At 45.7% G+C, this 25336-nt stretch overlaps 1 protein-coding gene across 3 annotated transcripts; it reads right to left on the bottom strand.

Annotated features, from left to right (window-relative positions):
• Window positions 1-131: 131 nt before the first annotated feature.
• On the bottom strand, window positions 132-25162 carry frmpd1b (FERM and PDZ domain containing 1b). Of its 3 annotated transcripts, XM_084549932.1 has the most exons (17): window positions 25000-25162; window positions 18900-19050; window positions 16506-16616; window positions 14399-14571; window positions 12998-13100; window positions 12202-12247; window positions 11821-11925; window positions 11530-11625; window positions 10533-10658; window positions 10304-10423; window positions 9474-9607; window positions 8275-8401; window positions 7867-7959; window positions 7577-7759; window positions 7042-7243; window positions 5877-6833; window positions 132-5677 (listed from the first exon to the last, which is right to left on the bottom strand). In XM_084549932.1, the coding sequence occupies exons 3-17, from the start codon at window positions 16610-16612 to the stop codon at window positions 3108-3110; spliced, it is 5142 nt and encodes a 1713-aa protein (XP_084406058.1). In that variant the 5' UTR covers window positions 16613-16616; window positions 18900-19050; window positions 25000-25162; the 3' UTR covers window positions 132-3107. The 3 variants fall into 3 exon arrangements, with proteins under 3 accessions (XP_084406058.1, XP_084406059.1, XP_084406057.1); XM_084549933.1 differs by lacking the exon at window positions 25000-25162 and having other exon boundaries at window positions 7096-7243; window positions 18900-19622; XM_084549931.1 differs by lacking the exon at window positions 25000-25162 and having other exon boundaries at window positions 18900-19622.
• Window positions 25163-25336: the final 174 nt, after the last annotated feature.

Below are 25336 nucleotides of genomic sequence, written 5' to 3' on the forward strand. Positions count from 1 at the left end.
GTCATATTTGTTTTCAAAGAATAAGCTCAGCTCACGGAGAAAGGTGACAAATGATGGTTTACTTACAGAACAGGGTCGGCCTTACATCATGGAGCTGAATAGGTTCTTGTGTGTTCTGAATAAGTGTGAGTCAATAATAATGAGTCATCTGTCTGACCTCCTAAATATGTACTGTAATCCTTTCTTTGTGACCAATCACACAAACAGCATCACCCGTACAACGATGCATTGTGAGCAGGCTGGACTTTAATGATGGATGGAGGCAACACTTCCGCTCACAAAGTGTAGTTAAACACCTCTGTCTGCACTTATTATGTTTTATGTATCGGACCTTAGGAGTGGCTCTAGCAGCAGGACCATGCAGTCAGACCGTGTTTTGTTTGTGTGGGTCAGTTCAGGGTGCTCCTTTTGTAGATTAATGTGTCATGAAGTCGGGCTGCAGATAATGATCAGATTAAGGACAATCTGACATGGGGACTTTGGATCACAGAGGGTTGAGCTGCTGTGATGACAAAACCTCTCGGCTCTCCCTCAGTCTTTGAGGCTATTAGGTGAAATCTTCTTTTTTTAAATTCATTATTTAAGAACCTGTTTTTATAATAGGAGTTGGGGTTTTGGTCAATTTAGCTTCTCTCCGTGAATAATTTAGAGGCATTACAAGTACGAAATGAGAGAAAGCATAAAGAAGTGAGGTCCCTGTGCTACATTCACAGATAAACACTGCCTTCGTGGAAGTGTAGCATCCCAGCGTTGACAAAACAATCCCGCAGTAATCCTCACTAACTGCATTAGTGGAGCAGAGGGTGTGCACCTACAGTAGTAAGGCTATTTAGGCAGCTGAGGTTAATGTTAAAGCCTTGTTTCTTTCTGCTGTGCTGAATGTTTGGGCATGGCGCTAAATTTAATGTCTCATGATCTCACAAATAAAACTCTATGCATGGCTGGGGCTTTTGTGAACTGGATGGCGCTATGTGAAACTGCACACAACTCACATTTCCAGATGCAGATAAACCCCAAAACGAGTCCAGCACCGTTAGGGTCAGTGTGTCATTTATTCCCAAACAATACATTTCTTGGTACATTGACTTCGTTGTACGTGGGTATGCAAAAGTGACCACTCATGTAGAAACACAATGTTCTCTCTGAATATGAAAATGCTGTTTTGCACAACTTCACCATACAGAAAGAAGTCTGAAACACAGGCACTCTTTACTGTTTGAGCCTGCTTGATGAACAGCTTGATGAACAGCAACACTCCTGAGATGTAACAAGAGTGTCTTCATGTTAGTGCTATGATGGACACGGCTACAGGACGTTACCTCAATGGCAAGTGGAAGCTGTGAAGTAGTCCGCACGATCAGCCACCTTGACAAAATATCGCTCAGTCATCATCGTAGAAGATTAAATATACAACCTTTCTCTTCACCAGCTGTCTCTGAACACTTAAGCGGCCTTTATTTCAGCTAATCCCCTGATCATATTTGAATAAGCAACTGTAGACTGATTTGACTTAATTACCTTCCTGTCGTCTCAGGTGGCTCAGGCAAATCCTTCAAACCGGAAGGCTCATCAAATGAGCTGGCATCATGTGATATGGACGAGCTGACTGGTGAACACTGTACATCGGCAAACCGATCGAGCGACGTAATCCTTTTACTGACAATTCACAGACATCAGTATCGACAGGAGTCCTTATATCGACATACGCTAATGCCATGCAACTTCGCGAAATGTTGCGATCCATAATGCAGAAGGTTTTCCCGAAACAAGACAAAAGCCAACATTCCAAACAAAGAAAGGATCCATTATATTCAGACAAACATAATGCAGCTATTGTTGTTTTTAATGTTAGCACAGGAAAAAAGAAAATTACAGTATGTTGGGGTTGAGGAGTTTATGTTTGCATAGCCATAAACTAAGGTTAGGGACAGAATAGGACACGGAGATATATGTGTATATCTACAGCTCTGACCCCAGCCTACAGCAGTCAGTCCATCCGTCAGTCAGTATGTTATTAATAAAATGGCGCGCCCAACGAGGAAACCATAGCAGGGAACTGTTTGTGGCTCAGTGTTTTAAGACTTTGGATATTTGCTACATCTGGACAGAGTTTAACAGTCTCTCTTGTGCCGAGTCAAAAAAAAAAAATTTTTTTTTTGAACTACATAAACAAAGTCCCGTGCTCTGCTGCCTGGGGCCGACCCACACATTCCCAGAAAATATATACGTAGTGTCCTTTGGATGAAAACTAGATCGATGTAATAATACTGCATATGTTTGGGGAGTGGGAGTATTTCCAAGAAGCATTCACTCGGAGTCAGTTTGGGAAAGGGGAAAGGGTAGAAAAACACTTTACACAAGGATGTGTGTCTCATAAAAAGGTGCAATCTGTAACAGTCAAAAGTGCTCTCCCTGCTGTGTAATGGTATAGATTTGTATCCCATTTATATGTGACTGTAATGTTGAAAAACTAAATCCTTAGAAAGGTGCAAAACCTGCACATATAAAACAAATGAGTTAATCACTATATTTCACAAGTGTGATAAAGTATATTTTCTGTATTAATTTTTTAAGTAAACATACCATGATAATAAACTTGAAAAATGACAATTTACAGATTACACCTTGTGGAGTGGAGAAATCTTTAAAGCAGCAAAAAAAACAAAACAATTCATAATACTGTCTCAAAAAGAAAGGAAACATAAAAATTCCAGTGACATCCATAGATTATTTTTTTCTTACCAGAGATCTGCACATCACAGATCATGGTGCAAATATTGTAAAAATAAATACATAAATACATACATGGGTTATTCATCCTTACATACATACACGTTGTTTCATAAAATAAGAGACTTATAAGATAATTATAAAATTCATATGTACAAATGCATAGTCCATATGCGTCCAAGGAGCTCTTCCTGTAGGATTATGTTTTGTGTATGTGTTTCCGTGTGGGTTATGTGTCATGTGGGAGTGTCTGTGCTGTGGTGTGCATGGCACTTACTGTACAAGAACACAGGAGTTACACACCAGTTAGCCCTGTGCTGTTTCCTCTTGTCTCACCTCTGGGGTCAGTGGGTTATGAGTGGGTAAAAATTCACAGGTCAAAAGTTGAGAGGTACGTGGCCGGGCGTGTCCGACGGGTCTAGTGTGCGTGTCCGGAAGAGCTGTGTGAGTGCGAATACAGAGGAGATGAGTACGGTGCAGCGTTTGGCTAGTAGCCTCACCCCGTCACCCTCCCCTTGACCCTGTGCAGACCCACTGAGCCCCACGGTCTTATCCCCGACCCTAGCACCAGTTCCAGCTGTCTCAACAGCCCCAACAAACTCACGGTACAGACCAACTATCTCCTTTAGCTTGTCCATTGCCTCCTGGCTGTCATCGTCCTCATCCCTGCAGAGCGGAGTCACATTTTGGCAGATGTCACAACCAGGGCAGGGATTTGTTCTCAGGCAAGCTGCTGACAGCTGAACCAGGGCGCTGAAGCTGTTGGATAAAGATCGCAGGGCTTCATCAGGCGCCCAGCCCACACGTGTGGCCCGCTGGCACCCGGATGCCAGTCGTCGAGCTTCTGCCTGTAGAAGAGTCTTTTCAGCCTCTGTCATGCCAACAGGGTTTGTCCCAGTACAATTTAGACTTTGTGCCAGGGTCGTGCTGTCTTGAGTTCCATTGTGATTTAGATCAGGCCCTATTGTTATGCTTGTGTTTTCCTGTTTTGAATCTTGACATGTTTGTTGCGATTGCTCAAATTTTCCCCTCTCCAAGACCAGAAGAAGTTGATCTATATCTTGACGTAGAGAAGTAAAGCCTCCCCTCAACCCACCATAATTCTTGTTGGTAAGTGAACGAAGAGGACCACCAAGTGAGGATGTGGGTGAAACTGGACGTGAAACTAGAGGGCTGAGTTCAGAGGAGGCAGTGGAGAAGGTAGAGAGTGGACGAGGGTTATCCTTCAGCAGTGACAGAATATTGGGTTTTGCAGAGGGTGTTGTTGGAGAGGGGACCGGTGCAGGACAGGTAGGTTTCGGGCGTACTCGACGGGAAAACTCATAAACGGTGAGCTCCTCATCAAAGCTAACACCATCCTCAGTGTCTCCACTGAAACAATTGGCATAAACGGTTCGGCAGCCACAGGCCTCACGTTGTGGAGGAGTACTATCTGCTTGTGATGATGTTGGCGAGTCACCACCAATTTGCATGTCCGACACACCTCCCAACCCTACTGCTGAATGAGACCGTGACTGAGGCTGCTCTGATGAAACCCTAGCACTGTGTGCACTATTTTCTCTAAAACTCAGATCTGGGTGTGAGCCATTAGTTCCATTGGCCTTTTTTAAGTGGGAGGTCACTTCTTGGGCCTCTTTGATGGTCGCTATGACAACCTCAGCACCGTCATCTAAAATGTTCCCTTTGCTTTCGGATTTTGAGGTCTCAATTTCCTTGTCCTTGACAGGGGTTTTGTTTAGGTCTGATAAACCACTGGCTACAGACAAACCTGAGCCAAATCCAGATGTGTCTCCATTGATGGAGCTAGTGGAGGGATAATCAAGAGTCCCTAGAATCTCCTGGGAACGGGTCATGTACCAAGGCAGAGCCTGGATCTTCCCTCTCAGGGCAGAGGCTGGAAGTCTGCCTCCCAGGCTGGACGAGCTGGTTCTCAGGTCAGATCCAGAACCAGATCTTCCAGGTTCTCTGCTGTCCAGGCCCGCAACACCTGTAGAGGTGGTAGAAGTGAGGGAGGTGGTAAGAGTGAGGGGTGCATCTGTATTTTTGGGCGATAGGCTCTCATGACTCAGAGAGACCCTCCTAGGTCCTGACTGGACATTACCATTGCGACTGCTCCACGGGTGGATCCCATTTGGTGGACTGACGGAATCCTTAAAGATCCCTTTGTTTGGATCGGTAGGGGTGACAGGGGAGCTAGCAGGTAGTGATAAGGGGTGGAAAGTGGTGGGAGAAGTGGGTTTCGGAGGCACTGGAGGGGGAGTAGCCAGCTTTGTACCTGAATTAGAGCGGGGGATAAGGGGTAGGACTGCTGGCTTTTGTATCAGCCCATCAGTCCCATTGCTTTTGCCCTCCGGTTTATGACTTTGTTTTTCATCAGAAATGTATGCTTTGTCTTTGGAAACCACATGCGCTCCATTCTCTTGTACCATATTCTTCTGTTTTGGACTGTTTTCTTGCCTCTTTATTTTTTCCTCAGCTTGTGGTGTTGTGATGGGTAGTGACTGCTTGCTACACCGCACCGCTGTGATCAGGGATGATGACAGAGGCAGTCCACCTGATGTGACAGATTTAAACTCCATGGTGTCTGGCTCCATTTCCAGGAGTTCGGAAGACATGCGTCCGGATGCATCCCCATTGCACTGGGCGTATGATCTCCCATGCTGGGGGGACTTAGGAGGAATGATATGAGGTTTGGGAGGCAGCTGGGGCTTCGGTGCCAGTGGTGGTTTGACCTTAACTTCAGGTTTCTGGGATTGCTTTGCAGGACTGTGTTGTTGGTTGATGAGTTGATTTGAGTGACCTTTCGGTTTCTCTTTTTCCTTCTTTATTTTAGAGGATTGGGCTCTGTTGGCAAGGTGGGATGACGGCTCTTTCCCTTGGACAGCAGGAAGACTGTTCCAGGTTCCACTCAGACGATTAGCATTTCGCTGGTCAGCCAGCTCAGCATCTGAAACAGAAATGCATCAACAGACTGATATAAATATCACAGCACCAATGCACCCATCTTAATCACACTGACATTTAAATATTGCCACATGTCGTCAATACTCAAAACAGACAATGGATATTTACAATAGAGTGACAAAGTTAAACTGTACCAGGGTATATACATCTACAAAGTTATATCAACGATGCTGTATACAGACCTGATAGATCGGGGACTGGTGGTGTAAATCTCTCCTGTGCATCAAAAAACTCATCCTCAGACTCTGAGGCATTCTCTTTGACCAAAAGAGCTGGTTTGGGGTTGGGTGACGGTGTCAGAAATAAAGCATCTTCATCCTTAGACAAACGGTGCTCAGCCTGTTCTCCTTTGTGCCCAGGAATTGAACTTGTCCTTACTGGGACTTTAGGAGGAGTCTTTTTCTTTCTTTTAATGGGTGATCTTTGAAAGGGTATGCTGTCAATCATTCTCAAATCCCTCGAACTCGGGATCTTGGAAATGCGTCTAAGTTCCTTGACTCCAAGCTCTTCCTCCTCTTCATCGTCATCGTTATCATCATCACTGGTAGCCTCAGGGGGGCTAGGAAGGAAATCAGCCTTAGTGAGCTCAGCAAAGCAAAGACAAGAGTTATCGTTGCCACGGTAATTGAGGTTTGTGGGTCGTAGGGGGCCTTGGTGTAGTTTTGGCTCCAGGAGGTAGGGGTGATGGACGTCCAAGCTCGGAAGATCCTCGCCTGTGCGTAGTCCACGAGATGGAGCTTTGGCTGCGGCGCTGCTCTCTTCCAGGGCGGCGCTCAACGAACCACTGGACAAGCTGGAGAAGCTGCTGGTGACCCGTGGGTCAGTGTGGTACCAAGAGGTCTCCAGGTTCATTTCTTCATCCATGACACTGAACTTACGCAGACCACTTCCTGTTGCTCCTCCTTCATCCCCACTGTCATTTTCCTTACCTTCTGTTGTCACTATTATTTTCACTTCCTGTTTGCCGTTATACTCCTCTCTCTCTTTTCTTTCCTCCTCCCTCCGCTTTTCTTCTTCCTCTTTCCTCCTTTCTTCCCAGTCCTGACTTGCTGGATCTAGGCGTCTGTAATTCTGGGAATCCATTGGGTCATCCTCATCTGTTGAGTCATCTGAATCACTGCAGCAGCGAGACACATAACCTGGTGACATCAAGAAAATACACAAACACCGGACAAGCAACGCAAAGAATGTGTTAGTACATTGTTTGAACTGAATAATGTTTAACTGTGATAGTATAATATGACAGTCATTTCTATCCGTACCCGTACTGGCTGCTGACAATGAAAATGTCTATCAAAAGGCCAAAGCCAGAAAGCTATTGTTTTAAGTGAAACAGTTTTTGCTCACTTGATAGGGATTCATAGCACACGCCCTCTATTACGGCGAACCTCCCACACACACCTTCTTCAGCAGGAATCCGGTGCACCCTCACTTTTGGGCGCCCCAGACGGAAGACATTAACACTGGGATCCACCAGGAGTTTGCAGTAGCCTCCCAGCAGACAACCTAAGTCTTTGGCTGCCAGAGAGTCCATCAGTAAGGCAAATGGCTGTAAAGGGGGAGGGCATTGCAGAAGATAAGGTAAAGCAGTAGTGATTAAAGCCAATGGGTAAAGGGGGGATGCAATGGAGTGGGAGAAAGAGGGAGAAACAGTCACTTTTGAGTCATTGAATTAACATTATACAGCTACCACACACTCCCTTAGGCTACATACATTGGAGGAAGAATGCTTGACCTATATTTACTCTAGCATGAGATTTGGTACGAATATAGCGCGGTGGGTGAACATCCATTTTTGTATCTGTGTCAGCTTCTACATTAATAATAGAGCCTAGCATCTCCATGAACATGTGCGTGTATATGTAGCCTATGTCTCCAATACCTTCATGTCATGCAGTGAGATGCGCAGTAGGCTGACTTTGTCCGACTCTGAGAGCAACTCCACTCGGCTGATGCTGCTGAACTCGACCAGTGTAGAGATCACGTTGAGCTTGTGGTTGATGACCTGACTCATCCCATACTTGGCTCCCACCAGCAAGCTGACCAACACTTCTCTGTCCTGAAGCTGAAGGTGGGAAAGTGGACCATAATGAGAGAAGGTCAAAGATTGAATCCAAATTATTTGATATCATATGATTCAGGACTCATCACACTACATACATACCACCTTACCATCATTGTAGCTGTGTAGGATCTTCCCCCATATGAAATGAGCTCTCCCAACTGAGTGAGGTAGGCCAACCGGGCCTGATTAGCAGATATTACCTATAACACCACAGCAAGCATGGAAGAAGAAAGAAGTGTTACAGATCCAAAAGGTGGACAAGAGGAGATGTTAGAAAATATGCCCCACTCCTTTCCCTAGAAACATTACCCAAGCCCCAGATCTACAATTTCCATTTAATCACCCTCCTACCTATCTGTCTTATCCCAACCTGCTGTCGTTCCATTTACCCATTCAAACCCCAGGGAAATTAAATGTCAGCTAAAAAGTACCCCAAAGCCACTACTAAACTGTCACTATCTGTCTCTTTACGCCTCTCAGTGCTTCCCTCCACTCATCCATCAGTCTGCATTTACCTTCTGGCGTGGCTCTAGCAGGGACTGGATCTTTTTGAGGTGGTAGCTGATGGCTTTCCTCAGGTCCTTCTCCCTCATGTTGCTCAGCAGCGTGGGAGAGATGAAGCTGTCCAGGCCAAACTCCTTTCTGTCAACACGGCATACATAGAGGGAGGAAAATCACACAAATAGGCTTCTTAATGAGGAACTCAGAGGCTCTAAAACTGAACCACAGCGCCACCCACTATGTCCCTTACTTAGTTTGCTGAAAACCAAGTAAATATTGGTGTAGCAAATGAAAACAGAAGGGACTCGGAGAAAGTCAAAAATGATAATAAAGTAACATAGCAAATGTTACATAGCATTAGAATGATTTTCTTTCAAATATCTCAAACGTATTTGATCATTCTCATAGCAAATGACCACCATCCAGTCTCATAGGCCCCGGCAAACAGCTTGCTGCCGCGCTAGCTTCATGCACTAGCTAGCGTCATACGGTAGCTAGCTTTTCACATTTGGTAATATTAGATAAAGAAAGAACTGTACTCTCATTGTACCTGTACTTGCCATTTGTCATATTATTATTGAATGAAATACGCATAAATTGTTCAATGCTAACATTAGCTTGTCTGCCTAGCATTAGCTTTGTGTTGCTACGTCTGTGCTTCCGTGTGGGCAGTGTTACATGCTGGATAATGTACAATAATAACAAATAGTTTAAAATAAACAGTTTATCTCACGTCTTATCTCAGTGACACTATTCCAAAGTAAATACATTTGTGGAGAAATTGAAAAAAAAACATTAAAATACAAATTAAAGCACACAGTGTTTGTTGGATTAAGTATGTCTGCTGATTTTGTGTATCAGTACGATATGAGGTACATCTGCGGGGCACAGAAGTATTTGTCGGCACTGATGTCCAGTACATAAGCAAATTAATGTTTGACCAGTGCATCAAAGAGCTGGCCCTTTAAATGGGTCTGTGCTCGTGGGATTTTATACATACTGAGATACTTCCACATACGGGCTATGGGATAATTACACAACGCTGCACACATGCAAAATCTGTTCCATCACACTAATAGATTAGTGAGCAGCTTCATCCCAGACAAGAATAGCAGCTGCAGAACAATCTTCCTAGATTAACAAAATTATACAAAAGGCTGTGTGGAGGGCTGCCCTACATGTGTGACCCTAAAATGACACACATATAACTCACGTAATACTCTTGATGGAGGTCCTAGTCTGGCCACAACTGTCTAGTCTCTCGTGCATGTGCAGGGCAGCCAGGCGGAGCGCGGTGTTACACTTCATCTCTACTGCAAAGCGCTCCTGCAGCACATCTCCAACACTCTGCAAACAAACACAATCACAGCGTCAGACATTCTCAGTGCAGCAAACTGAGAAGCGCCATGTTTTCATAGTAACTTGTATAATCTGTCAACACACACTTTATGCAAGGTAATACAAAATACACAACTTGTGAGCATGTTTAAGTAAACCAGCTCTGGGAAGCCCCAAGTGCCAGCAGAACAAACACAGCAGGAGGAAAAGACTCTTTTTAAAACAATAAATCAACATGACGCAAGTGGCACTCCTGTTACTGTGGGACAAAAACACGTTCCATAGAGTTAAAATACAGTCTGAAAGCCGTGTTTCATCAGTCGAGTATGGCCGAGTTCACTACTAAGTCAAAGGATTACCGCATGTTAGCAACGTGATATACAGCAAGGCCATAACAGAAAATGATATGATAATATTGCAGTTTTCAACTAGTATCAGAAACACAGCTAACTTCTGACATCTTGTTTTTTTCGGCTATTTATGTAATTTCTTTTGGAGCACGCTTAAGCAAGTTCAACACCACAATCTATCAAACATTACATTTCCAACTTCTGTGTACGTACATAAGACTTATTTTATTATTTTCCACATGGGAGGAAGGGGTCAGTGTCTGACTGCGAAGTTCAAAGCAAAAGACCACGAGGTGAACAGAGAATGAGACGAATACAAAGCATCGCTGTAGATAAAAGAACCAGCTTCTCTGACCTGCATGAAGAAGTACTCAAAGGCGGAGGGGTCGTCCTGCTGCAGGTCCATGGGGTCTTTGGGGATGAAACAAACTCTGAACAGACACCTGTAGTCATGGGAGTCTTTTTTCTGCACCACCTGGCGAAGAGCAAGAAAATAAAAAAGTGTAAATAATTAGCATCTGGGCAACGTCTGGGAAAGCTAAGAGTTGCGTTTTATCTAAACCCCCCATCCACAGCCGCTGTACCTTCTGTATGAGCTCATCTTCATGCAGCAGCAGTAGTTTGGTGATGCTGTACTGTTGCTCTAGCACCAGGGCAAAGTACTCAATGGCCCGGATGGACAGCTTATCCTTCAGAGTCAAAACAATGTCCTGGAATGATGAAAAACCAACAGCTCAGACCCCTTAGACAAACATGTTTCATCCCAGTCTGCAGAGGGCAGATGGACAAATCTGATTCTTCTTCTCAGTTGCCCTTTGGCTGGGAACACAAACTGAAATGCATATATAAGAGCTGCTCCAACAGCAACAATGTGCTTATGAAGACAACAACAGACATGGACCTTACTTGTGGTGACTTGCTAACCCTGAGTCTAACCCCTCTGTCTTTTGGGGTTTGTTGTCTCATTACGATGATTCTATAAAGTGAACTTTCCTACTGCAAACTATAGCCCATAAAAATCCAGCTGTGCCTTCTAAACAACCATGTTAGCCTCACTGTTACGCAGCCCTGAATTATTCCACAATCTTCTCCTCACTTTAAAATGTTTCATAACTTCCTCCTCGAGGAATGGTGCAATTTTTTATACTATTCCTCCAGTGAGACCAGCCTACCCACACTCTGGCACCTTCGGGGCAATCACGCCATAACTTGTGGTGTGTTTAATTGTAAAATACTTATTCCTAGAAAGCATTTCAAGAAAAAACTGTAGATCGATTCATGTTTGGTGTTGAGATGCATGTGGGAAACCGAGGGGGGTTTCTCTTTGGTTCTTCTGAGGGCAATAATATGCATCAATCAGTACTCTTATTTCTGTTTTATGTCGAATTGTGGCTATTGTTGATATAAGTATATTCAGCTAATCCAGCTTGGTATACACTTCTGCAGTATATCCACCGAGTTGCAATATGCATCTCCATCAGACCACTGTGTATACGCCTAATGCAAAAGCTCCAAATATTTTTTATTTTTTTTTTGTGGTATATCTTTCTCGCTGCCCCGAAAATCCTGTTTTATAACTACCTTGACTGTGGTTGTGTTGTCAAACTTGAAAGCCTTGGTCTGTCCGTTCTCTAAATATACTTTCAGGACGTTGGGCAGGAAGAGAAGAGAGTTTCCCTGGTGGAGAGAAGTGAGAGGTGTGGTTAGACGGGATCAACGTCAAACGACGAGAGATAAAACAGAGAACAAAGAAGCTGCCAGACAGGTTAGAAGATAACACTAAATAAAGAATCTTCAAAGGCGTGATGGATCCAGAAATGAGAGTCATTTATCACAGCAGCTTTCCATCTGCATCAGATAAGATTTACCCACCTGAGTGTGCCCATTGACCACCACCTCCTCTGCAAAGCGCACTTTAACTGGATTACTCCTCAGACGAGCTCTCTTCTCTGCCGACATAATGGAGGACTTGGGATTCTGTGACACACAGACATACACCATTGCTGTACTGTATATGAGACCTAGACCGTGTTCTAACCCACAACAGTGCAATGACACAATTAATTCTGACACCAAATAACTTTGTGATGCAGCTGTACTGGGGAGTTAATCCTGTCAGAAGACGCCAGTTTACCGTCACATGCTTGGAAACACACAGGCGGCTTATGTTCAAATGAAACGTGGTGTAATGAGTTTCCGAGAATGTGTGCATTTGTGTTTAGTGGCTGTCATCAATGTCTTCCTTGTACTCACTGTCATGTGCCGCAGGATAGTCACATTAATGCAATCCTCCAAGTCCCTGGGTGGAGAAAAAAAATAAACATCCACGTTGAAGCACAACCGCATGAGTGCACATGCACGCAAGAGAGATCAGTATCTTTCTGTCCAGCTGTCAAGTAGGGACATTTTCACCTGACCTCTGCCCCTACGTGCTAAGCCTTTCGCACACACAGTCACCCATGAAGCATCCAAACACTCTGAGAGATCTACTCTGGAAAACAGAGATGACAACGCATTTAGTCACTGGATGGACCAGATGCACTGGTCTCAGTAAGTCAGTTGAGTTTCCACACAATTTTTTTTTTTTTGTTTCCTGAACTGACAGAAACATAGATAGCAGAGATGTAATATTTCTCAGTATAAAATGGAAAGGTCAAAAAGTTCAATATGCGCTTGTGAATTTATGTTTCTTTTCGACTGACCTCTGTTTGTACGTGCCTGATAATACCCACTGGTTCAGAGAAATACAAAGAAATAACAAGGGGGGCAGTGGACCCTTATGAAGACACCTGATTGTGTCACAAAGTAATTCTCGACCTCTATGAAACAACACACAAATTTGGCATCAAGGTTTACTTTATGACTGATTGGGAAAGAATGAGCAAACTACTTTAAACCCGTCCTGTGACTGTATGAAAATCAAGATCGCAGAGATAACTAATGTGTACCGCCTCCTGGGGATGGTCAGAAGAATACTTTATCAAATAAACTCGTGCTACAAAAGATAGATAGATAGATAGATAGATAGATAGATAGAATTTCTTCTCACCGTAAGACGTTTTCCACCTGCTCTGGACTCAAATCCTCCAGAACTGTCTCATTAATCTGCAACACCTGGTCTCCTGGGTATAGTATCCCATCTGCAGGACTCCCTACACACACACACACACATATTCACACAACGAAAAAAGTGAGCGCTTCTGCATAAAACAAAAGCCAGCACACGTGGGGAAAAATTCAGACACACACACACACACACACACACATAGTGACACACATGCTTATTCAACATGGCTGACTCGACAGCGTTCAGCCGAGCTCTCCGGGACGTGAGGGGTTACAGTGATTCTGGGTCTCTTCCAGCTCGGCTCCGCTCTGCTTTCTCCAGTTATTTCTACTCATTTATCCTCGGGGGCAACAGAGAGCGCGGCCGAGGCGCAGCAGCATGCTGTTGTAGGTGCATGTGTAACGCAAAGATGGACAACCACGCGCACAGATTTTCACAAACCCCCTCTGCCTGGTAAAGCCCTGTCTGGCCCTGATTTCTGACCCACTGGAGGGCTCACTGCGCTGCTCTGCCAGCTCCTACACAGACACGCAAACCAAAGCACCCCCATCAAGTTTTCATGACACTGCTGCCTGAACTGAAATCCTTGCGTCGGCTTTTCAAGACCTGCCCATTCCTCCTCTTTCCTTCCCTAGCCTTCGTCGTCCATCACTTTCCTCTAACATTCGCCTCCTCGCCACTAAGACTTCCCTGACTTCTCCCTAACCCTAAAGGCATCACCCATATTTCCTCCCTCCTTGCACTCTGCACTCTTTCACACTCATTACTTTATCTATCTTTAGCCATATTTGCACTTGTTGTAGTCTGTTTCCCCCTGGGCCTTCCCGCTGGCATCTTCTCTCTCTATTAAATCTCGTCTTCTGCTATCTCTTCCCTCTCTCCTCCTTGTCCCCTTCTCTGTCTTTGGCAGCTCATAGCAATTGCAGAGCTGGTGTCAGGGCGGGACCCTCCTCAGGGCATTTATCAGCTTATTCTACAAGACGGACAAAAAAGTAATGGATCAGCATCTCTCTCTCTCTCTGTCCCTCTCTCTCTCTCAATCCCCCCTATCAAAGTTGTCTAAATGAAAAGTGATTGAATTTAGAAAGGATGAGCAGGTGGCTGTGTTGTTTTTTGTGGCTTCTCTGGCACCATGCCTTGCAGTCTGGATGCCAGGAGAGAGTCAATATGTGTGTGTGTGTGAAAGAGAGAGAGAGAGAGAGAGAGAGAGAGAGAGAGGACAGGGGGAGAGAGACAAAGAGAGTGTGTAAATCCTGACTTACTGCAGGCGTTGCAACGTTACATAAAGCAGGTGGCCATTTGGAGGGGAAGCAGGAAAACATAGTGCACTCATCCACATAGACAAACAAGTCAGACACACAGGCACGCACAAACCCCGTGTACCTGCGGCGACGTCCCTGACCAGCAGGGGTGCGTTTGTGGTGAGGGTGAAGCCATGCCCCGTGCTGCTGTCCAGGACCGGGTCTCTGGTGATCTGCAGCGTCAGCTTGGCCTGGAAGTTCTGATTGGACAGACTGTTGGAGCGCTGGGACCTCCCATCGCCTAGCAACCGCTCTCTGAGGAGGTCAAACGGGGTGACAGGTCATCTGACTGGACACGACAATAGTCATCGATAGAAACGTTCAATTGGCTCAGGAGGAAGATAGCTCTTTGTTTTCCCTTAACAAATCACGTGTCTTTTTTTTTTAAGGCTGCATAATAACAATACTTATTCCAGTCGTATGTGTCCTTTAAGAGGATTACAGGCACCTGTTTTGCACGGGCCTGCACTGGTTAGGGCGTCAATTTGGCACCTCATGCTTATCCAGATTGAGGCAGATTGACGTTATGTGACACCGATCAGGCATAACATTATGACCACCTCTCTTATATCGTGCAGGTCTCCCTTGTGCCTCCAAAACTGTTGTGACTCATCAGAGAAAGGACATGGGCCTTCTGAGGGTGGCCTGCGGTGTCTGGCAACTGAATGTTGTTAGTGGGGCCCTCTGTGGGTTGAGGGGAGGGGCCTCTGTGGATCAGGCTTGTTCCAGTGCATCCCACAGATCTAGTGAATTTAGAGGCCAGGTCAACACCTTGTGCTGTTCTTCATGTTTATTTTAGTTGTTCCTAAACCGTTTCTGTGTTTGCGTCAAGTCAGGCTGCATCCTGCTGGGGATGGCTGCTGCCATCAAGGAGTGTCATTGCTATGGGGTGTCTGGTCTGGTCTAGGTGGGTGGTATATGTCTGAGATACCAAAACACAGGATTAGATGTTCTTTGCGGAAACACGTACAAGAGTTCTTGGTGAATTGGTTGAAGAAGCTCGGGAGTTTGTTTGAATTTTGGGATGCATCATCAGTAGTGCTCCTCCGGTTCACGGGGCCTTTCACGCTATACACCCTCATCAGAGGCGGCCAGCTACAGGGTGATCAGTCCTGAGCCTGCATCCCATGCCCAATTGTTCATGAGAGTCGCCTTGTTGTAATGTTGCGGACATCTCATGGGACTGTGCATGGCAGGGGCGTCCTGTTCCCTGAGTCAAGCCTGATCTAAGTAACACCCACATGAATGCCAGGAGCACACGAGGTCCAGAAGTTTGGATCTGGAGAATTGTATTTAAAAAACAACTTAGACAACAATTGACTGATTACAAATCCTTCTACCACTTCATTTGTTTAATTTCTAACAGGACATACGGGTCATCACAACGGTCATTGAACTAAGGTCAGATTCGCACAACTTGCTATACGTCGTCAGCTCAAATGACTCTCACTACTGTATATGTACTCGTGTGCTCCACGTAAATCTAACAGCGACAGCCTCTCCCTAAGGCCTCCTGTCCTGGTCAGACGGTCACAACATCCAGAGACCTTTCCCAAGGATGACTGAGAGGGGGTTTACTGGGCTCCCTCTGCAACGCCTCCTCTGCTGAGAATGAAAACCACTCAGCGGACAACAAGGGGATGGAGGGTTCTTGAAAGCATATTTGTGGTCCGCTGTGGGCTGTGTTTGTGTGTGAGAGAGGGACAGTCGGGGTTTGGATATGTCCTCAACTATGTGTTATGTGTCTCTGCGTGTGGGTGTGGGGAGGAGATCTGGTGTGTGTGTTTCTTTATTCTTTGTCTTATTTATACTTATTATATAAGTATATTTTCTAATTTAGGAGGGTATTTAACAATGAGCCGCACAATTTTTCAGCATACTGGACAAAATCCACCTACAACATCCACACTTCTTCATCGCAAGAGAATCTGGCAACGGGCCTAGAAGTCGATGAAGCTGCTTTCTCCACTTTCTAGCCTAAACTTATTAAATTTTTATTTTTTTACTGAACACGTTGTTTTATTTGTTGCTGACACGGTGGTAGGAGTGAAATTGACATTTTCTTTTTTTTTTTGCATGGTGCTACAGTTTTCTATCGCATCCTGAATTCTTATATCCCAGCTCTATTCATATCCATAGCCAACCTTACGTGGACTCACTTTTAAAGATGTGTCCTGAACTTTTTGTACCTGCTAAGGGACTCCCGGGTGCGTCGAATTATTGTTCCCACCACCTGCTGCACCCGGCTGGCCCTCCGAGCTGGAGACCTGCTCCTACATCGCTCCTTCTCCTCCATTTATCTAAAGGGACAAACAGAGAGAAGGATATGAGTTACAGATGTTACTGTAAAACAAGTGGAGAAAAGGAAATGCGGGAAGAAGATGAAAGGATTTGAAGGGATAAAATAAATTAGAAACTGCTCAAGGCTTAGTTCTGTCTTTTTTTTTTTTCGACTGTGTAATCAGCGCCAGGATTGTGCTCCAGCGAAATTTGCACCCAGTCTGTTTTGATATGCAGCGCGTGTAGCCAGCCTTGAATACGGTGAATAATCAGACATGTGAACAGAAAGCGACAAAGGCTGGGCGAGAAAGGGGGTGGAGTCCGGTCAGAGTGAGCAACAGCACATGCCTAAATGACCTGATTCTCATCAACAACAACAACAATAACGACAACTGCACCATCACACAGTAACCGGATTCACAAAGAGTTCAACATAAATATGCCGCAATCTGCACGTTCTGTGCGACTCTGCAGCTGTGGATTTTCTGCTTAGCTTGCCCTTTAAAACAGGGGAGTGCTGGGGACATAATGAACGATGGAGGGCCCAGTTGGACCCCTGGGAGGCAAAGCTGTTCAGCACTGAATCCGGACCAAATCTCAAGACTTACGACTTCCCTCAACCGTGTTTTGTTTCTGTCAGCCAATCAATACGCTGGAGAGGCATGTAGAAACTAATAATCCCTCGGCAAACTTTATTGTCTGTTACGGGAAATTTACTCTACAAGATGACTTTTATTAGACAGTGTTTAGTTTTAGACGTAATGGCTGCAAAACGTTCACAGCTGCAGAAACTAATTTGTGCGGTTTGATTTTTACTTGAAACAGCAGCCTCACTGTTTTGAGACAGCAGGGTGAATTCGGTTTTCGTTGTGTTTTGTTTTCAGCAGATGCTGCTTCGCTGCTATCTCATGATGCACTCATGACACACCGGACCGCTTGACCCCTGGGAAAGGGAGGGAAACTTTGGCAGGGACGGGGAGAGCAGCGACCCAGACCTGATCGATACGTCTAACGATGATGAATGCGCCGCTGAAACCTAATGACACATACCTCGGCTATGGGAAAGTGAGCCAAGAGCTTAGTTTGATCAGCCCTGTGAAATACAGAGCAGACGCCAAGACTTTTGCGAAGATCATAAAACTAGCACAAACTGTTTTCTGGCCTCCAGCCACACTTGATCATTTTAATACATGCCTTCATCTGATAAATGAGGAGGGCTGAGTCATTACAGTGCAATTACCTGACTGTACTTTAAGTCCTGAGCTGTGTGGAAACAATATACGCTGCATTGCGATCAATGCGGGATGTTAAGCAGTAACGCTGTGAGTAGAGTGGCGTTTATAGAGAGAATACAAAATTAATTTGTCGTTTGGAAGAAACAATCGGTAAATAAAAAATCAGCGTGTATCAATATTGGAGTGGCTGTGGGCCGGCGTTGTCTAACCTCCCTCGCTAGCAGCTACAGCGTAGGTCTGTCCTTTAAGAGGATTATAGGTCCTCGTTCTGCGCGGGCCTGCACCGGTCAGGGTGTCACTTCAGCACCTCCCACTTATCCAGATTGAGGCAGATTGACGTGGATGAAGAAGGCTGAGCGAGACTAGGTAGCCGACAGCTGCGCACAAGTAAGATTATTGACACATTCGCCTCTTTCAATCAATGAGAGAAACACCAATCTGCTTCACGTAGATCACGACGCACGCCAAGACTCCTTGCATTATCTTCTTGTGGCGCGTGTGCACCACAAACGCTCGAAGGCGTTTGGCCGCGTGTCTTTGTGTTGTGCTCAAGTGCAGCAATCAGCGCTGAGTCAGATGACGGTTTTCGCTGTCATTCTCCCTCTTCCTCTCCTCTGTCTTTCATTTTCTCTCACCTTCACTGCCCTTGCAGAGTCAGGTAGGCATCTCCAATAACAGTCCCCGTGGGCAGCAGTAGCCTTTTCCTTTTTATACACATGCACACCCAAAGCACTGGAGAAAAGGGGTTCACTGCCTTTACTCTGAACAACAACACTTATTTACTTCAATAAAGCAGCTAGCTAAGCAGGTACAACGGCAAACACAGTGTGCGCTGGTGTAATAGGCCCTGAAAATCTTTAACAATTGAATATTCTAGCAAGGGAAAACACACATTGATTGCAAGAGATTCACTTCTGGAAAAGGCAGAAAAAATGCTCGGCATGTATTCTGTCCACAGGAAACTCAAATCAAACCCACACGCTCATGGGCTCAAATGTCGCCCGGATATTTTAAGCAAGCAGCACAATGCTCCATGTTCTAATCAAAGACTGTGAGAGCGTGACTCACCGTGATGTAGCTTGTCTCTTCAGGACTCCAGAACACGCACACCCCCTCGTCCTCCGAGGCATCAGCTCTGTAACCCCTCCAGGACCGGCGGAAAAGAAGTGGAGAGGGGTCCGTGTGATCATCAGTGCCAACCCCAGTCTGGTGCGGCCACCTGTGCGGAGCAGAACAACCGCTATCAGTGAAACCTGTCAAAGCCCATAAACAGGGTGAGTATCCGTGTGGCAGGTTTATAATTGGAGTGGAGCATGAAGCGACCGCTTCGATTAAGCCGTATGAGCTCTGAATTCTTAACCTATTTATGAAAAGAAAGAGAACTACGCTGCCTTCGCTGACATTTTCAGTGTGATCACGCAAGTATGTCAAGCGAAGCAGATGTGAGACTAAACCAGCTATGTGGTTGTGGTTTTCCAAGAGGCCCCTCCTCTGGTCCCAAAGGCTCTCTCACTCTTTTTTTTTTTTTTCTTTCCCTCTCTCACCCGCTGTCTTTCCCTACTCCTCCACAGCCTCAAAAGCACATGGCGATGTGGAGACAAGGCACTCCATCTCCGTCTGGTTGTCTAAATTAAAATTTCATACAGCCCAGTTCAGTTAACGGTTCTTACTGGGCGCGCTCTAAAAGCAAAGAGGGCAGCCTGTGAATCCCGATGAAACGCTGCCAGGCGAACGGAGATCTTGGCCAATGGTAAAAGAGGACAAGGCTTTCATATAAACATCAGGGCAGATATGGCTGAAACCTTAGCCAGCGTCTGGTTTGCAGCAGGAAAAAAAAAAAAAAACATACTTTGGGAAGGCTTTGTTGTGAAAAGCCTGGCTGCTGCATATGGAGAGACACTGAACAAACACTGTGGATCTCGTCTAAGGAAACCACCTCATTTTGCACTTTGAATGTTGATATGTGAAGTAAATTCTCGCTCCTCGGGGGCTTTCGTGTTCAAAAGAGAGCAGAAATCAAGGAACTGATAGTCCCAGTGGTGTAGCTCTTCCATCAGGCCCTGTGTCCCTCACATAGAGCTCTTTCACGAGGCCCATGTGTCCCACTGAAAAGCCAGCGTAGGACCCAGACCCACACAGACTGCAGGGCACATGAATAATGCATGGGGCTAATGCAGCTAGCTCAGCCTTCAACCGCCTCCTTCTGCCACTTTGCCAACACCGACAAGAAGAAGAGGAGGGAGAGGGAGAGAGACACGCAGGAAAGACGTATGGGGGTTGCAGGGGTGAGAAAAGAGGGAGAGGGGAGGGGACTCTAGAGGGGCTGAGAAAAGGGGAAGGAATACAGAAAAGAAGAGAATTGGTCAAGGCAAAGAAAGGAAAGAAAGGACAGGATATTGAAGGGGGAAAGAAAGGGGGGAGAATTTCAAAGAGGGTGAAGAGGGCAGAGGCGAAGGAAAGAAAGCTGCAGGAGAAGAAAGCACAAAAGTATCTACAGTGAGAGGTACGCTCACAGGGAGGAGTGGGAAGACAGGCACGAGATATATGGCTATTTGTCAAATAAATGAATAATGAATAAAGCAGACCTGTAGCACAGTTCCTCTCTGTTTTTCTCACGATGTGATGGCATTTTTGTTTGATTACAGTTACAAACCAGACAGTAACAGTGATGAGTCTGCTCCTAATCTGGTCCTGAATCAATAGTGAATCTGTCCTCTACTGTCATGGCGAGGCCTTTAATCCAGCCTTGCCATTCCTTCCTTCCTTCCCCTTCACCCTTCACTTTACACGGAGACTACAGCACATATATCTTGTTAGGACATGAAGTCTGTCTGCGTCTCATTTCCCTGAGACAATCTTCCCCCTCGGTCTGCTCATTTACCCACACAATGCCTCTCTGTCCTCCGACAAAACAGTCAGTTATTCAATCCTGTTACGAGCGCGCATGCAGTTCATGGAGGTACTCCGCTCGCTTCTCGGGAGGTTGAGATGTGGCACAGTTCCTGTGCAGCCAGCTGAATACAAAACAATTTTAAGCCCAATTAGCACTGCAGGGCCACGGCAGGTCAGACCGACCTGGACAGGGCCAAGAGAAGCGGCATTAGAGCATGAAGTGGGAGGAAGAGCGCTCAGCTACAGCTGTCTTCATATGAAATGACATTATCCATGCAAACTGATCTGATAATCTGACTGAATTGATCTGTAATAAACCTACTTTGTAAACACAATTACACATGCGCACAATTTATAGGCATTAATATGATAAGTAAGTGGAGAATTAAACAGGACCAGTTGGCCATTATTGACATCTTGTGATTCCCCCCGCATCCACCCACCCCATCTGAATAGGGCACACCGGATACAGCTGCACCACATGAGGCGCGGGGTAGCAGCGACGGCAGCAGCAGGCGTCGCTTCAGCGTCTCAGCGTTTCGTTTCGTCTCACAGCCGCTGCCAGTAGAGTTGGACACAGGCCTCAGAGAACATTCGGCCCGGCAGCAGCACACTTGGCAGAAACTCCCGTGTTTGTGAAAATCTGGATGACTTGAGGTGAGGGTGATTTAAGTTTATGAGACGCAGCTGTACGGCCTCAGATTTCATAAACGCAAAGTTGTAAATGTTGGGAACAACAAGTAGAGCAGACAATAAATACCACAGAATGAGTCAGTGCAGAGGACTTTAAATCTCTGCTTTTAATTCACAGTTCGGTCCTGACGGGCAAGTTACATATAAATAATTAAACCTTTAAATAGAAGTAAAGAAACACGTCTAAAATTTGATAAACAAGACTAATTTGGCCCCGCAGGCCATGTTCTTAAAAGAATCAAATATGTTGAGGCTACATCATGTCATTAAATTTGCTGATATGATATGCATCCTCAGTGTCTAAATAACCAGGCTCCTGAGAAGCGTGTAGGAGTCACTGTGCTTCAACGAGGAATCGTGAGGAGCTCTCGCCTACTGTGAAACACATACTGTACGTAGGGAACTCAAACCTGATCGTGTCTGAAATTAACTTGACATAAAGTTGTTTTTCAAAGAAGAAGTCATTAAGAATTGGTGCCTTTCATTAAGCTGCAGTGTGGTGGTCCACAAGGGTGCAGCGTCAGGGCAGGCAAATAAAGCAATTGTTTGGGACCCCATGGGAAAAAACAAATGAGAAAGGCGGCTCCCAGGTGGCTACCTTTAACATAGTTTACAATGACAACCATAAACCCCCTCAAACCTACAGGCCTACAGTGGATCGACAATATCCACATCACCCAGTAGGTATTCTATTCTATCCACCCAGTGACCAATTTGGCTAGTTTGGACTGGGTAGATTGCACAGGTATGAACTTAAACAGTAAAATACCTGGTAAAATAAGCTGGTACAAGATTTTGTTGGTAGGCTGTGTTATTATAACTTGCCTAATCACCTAAATATTAGATGGATTGCGGTTGAATTTGTACAGACAGCATGTCACACACTCGCTGCACCAAATTTAGAGACCGCTTAACATTTTAAAGCACAACTACAGGATCATAAACTTAAGTTTGCCCAAAAATTTGGTTGATGTTTAGTGCTATTCCGCAAATGTTAGCATGCTTAAATGCTAATCTATAACGAACAGGCTAAACCTGATCAATAGCAGCACGTTGTCAGAGTGAGAAAATCAGCGTTTAGCTCAAAGCAGCCTCACAGAGATGCTGGGATATATTAAGAATATTTGTCCGTGTTTTTTCTTTTATCTTGTTTGTACATGAACATGTGGTTTTATCGGCTTCATATGATGTGGTATGTTCCATTGTCCCATGAAAAAAAAACAGATCGTCTACTTTTGCTTGTTGTGTTTTGCTGGTTATTTCCCATTTACCTGTCATGCACACATACTGTAATCACATCTTCATTCAGTCTGTCAGCTCGCGCCATTAGCATTACGAAGACGTGGCTCAACATCCGCCGCTCATTTCATTTCCCCCTTTCATCCGTGACCTGGCAAGGCGTGAGTTCCCCCGTGCACTATCAAATAATACGTCTTTTAACAGCGTGCTGCACTGTGTTAGGGATCTCTGTCGACGGTTCTGACGGTCCCGGGGAGTAACAGACAAGAGAGAGAGAGACGTCGACGTCTGGGCAAAGTCTTCGGGTTGTAGGAGGATGATGGATGTTGCAAGTCTGGAAAGTCTGCTTCACTTTAATCTGCCTGAGCCAATTTCCTTCAAGTCAGTGAGCCTTTAAAAACTGCACAATGCTGGTCTTATCTTTAAGTAAAGTAATATGAGGGCGGTCGAGTTAGCCAAGAGCTACAACTGCCTTCTGGGCTCTGGAATAATACTTATACAGCTACGGCAGGACTTTAATATTTCATATCACAGCGAAGAACAGAAGAGGAGCAATCTGGTTGCTGGAAGTTGATGATTTACTTAGGCTTTATGAGGCTTTAAGGGAATGCCATTCATTCGTATAGTGTTTTTGTTACACACTCATAGTTGGCCTACATTACGGCACCACTGCCGGTCAATTGTGCCATCACCATGGAGCTGTCACATCAATGAGGTCACGTCTTCTTTTTTCCTCTGCAGGAGTAACACTGGCACAGTTTGAGGGAAAAAAACAAATGGGCAGCATACTGACTAATGCAACTATTAATGAATCTCCCTTTAAATGTAGCCGTTAGAATCACGTAGCCCCTGACCCAGTCATTAACTGAACTGAAAATGAATCTAAATATGAATTTTTGAACAGGTTCAGGTTGATACCTATCGGTCTGGGATTCATTTGGCCAGAGCAGCAAATACCAGCCCAGCAACACAGTCTGCCCTGGAGACATGGAGCTGAGACTAAAGATGAAGGGAGAGGAAGAGGATGGCTGGCTGGCTGGCCGGCTGCAGTAACTGGGACGGGGGAGCAATCAGCAGAGTAGACCGAGTCTAATGCAGACAGGCATCAAGTCTATCTTGATGTGCAAGTTCTGCCCGTCAGGTTTTTTTTCCTCTGGCAGAGTGACCTCGGAGCAGCAGCAACTCCCATCACATGTTGTAGCATACATCCCTGAGTCACACAGCGCAACGCCCGCAGCGGTGGCAGAGCGCAGACAGCGTGCAAACACACACCAGGAGGAGAACACAAGAGCGAAAGCAAAACACCGAGCCTTTTCACAGCAGACGCCGCTTATCATCGCCGCGCCGAAACGGCATGTGGACGAGCAGCTTATGATGCTGTTGTGAAAAAAACAAACAAAAAAAACACAAAACTTAATCGCCATTAAGTAAGGCGATCCATGCGCAGCGAAAGATGCGGTAACGCACACATGTCTGACGCGCAATAAATCATGTCATGCGTTAAATGAAGGCCCCGGAACGGCGAAAAAACGCATTGTTCCGGTCTAGTTATGTTGTCATGCCTGACACGGCACGGGAGAGCGCAAGGAAGAGGCTTGCGGCTGGGCACAAATCATACGAGGGAAGGGAGGAAAGAAATAAAGGGAAAAGAGGATCGTCCCGAGGCGGCTGCACATCGCCTACGCCCATTCACAATGTGCGTGTTCTACTACCCTGACTCCCGGCGTGCCCCCCATCCCCATCCCGTCAGGATTTAGTCCGTGCTTTTCCAATCCGTATAGCCAGTGACGGTGATTTCACTGCGCACACGACAGCATGGCTCTCCGGTGCCGCCGCTTATTAGGACATGTGTTGGCGAATACGATGAATTAAATGTGATTTAAGAATGGATAGTGTCTGTATTTCGGCTGTATATATGTAGCCTATATATTACCCAATAAAGGGGGGCTGTGTCTGATCATAAATGTTTTACAAATACCCTTAGAATAATCAATAAATCCCATTACACTGACCAAACACTAACTTTGATCAATAGATTCGGCCATGCCACTGAAACCAAGAGGCTAAACAAAGAAGAAGGAAAAAAAAAAGGTCAGTCTTTTGTTGCTTCCTTTGTAATCTTAATCGGATTTAAATCTTTCCACCGCTTCCCTTAAACGGGGTCCGGGGTGCAGCCCGCGGGCGTTGTGGAAATGACCACGAGTTAAATTATTTATTCCTCCCGTGTGAGAAATCTCAATACTAATGGCAGCTCTGGACGCAAGGTGTCCGGCGCCTCCTCCGTATCCAGCCGGGCGCTCCTCCATCAGACAATAACACCGGGAAATAACGATAGAAAACTCACCTCGTGGTTGAGGAGGAGACAGACGGACCGGGGGATGTAGAGGGGGGTTTATCCCCCGAAAGATCACCGCGGACGCAGGCGGAGAATCTGAGGGATAGACGGTGTTTCTGTCTCAGAATATGTCAGCGGCGTCTTCCCGGGCCAGATGATGGTGGTGATGTGGTGTGTGTGTGTGCGGGGGGGTTGGCCATACGCTGGATGCTGTCATCGAACTGGGACTGCTCTCTCTGCCTAATCCTCGGCCCTGAGCTCAGAAATAACCCACCCCCCTCCCTCTGCTCGTCTCAACCCTCCCTGCCTCCCTCCCTCCTCCCTGCCTCCATCGCTGTCTGCTCGG

This window comes from Chelon labrosus, assembly GCF_963514085.1.
Source record: "Chelon labrosus genome assembly, chromosome: 8".
NCBI lineage: Eukaryota > Metazoa > Chordata > Actinopteri > Mugiliformes > Mugilidae > Chelon > Chelon labrosus.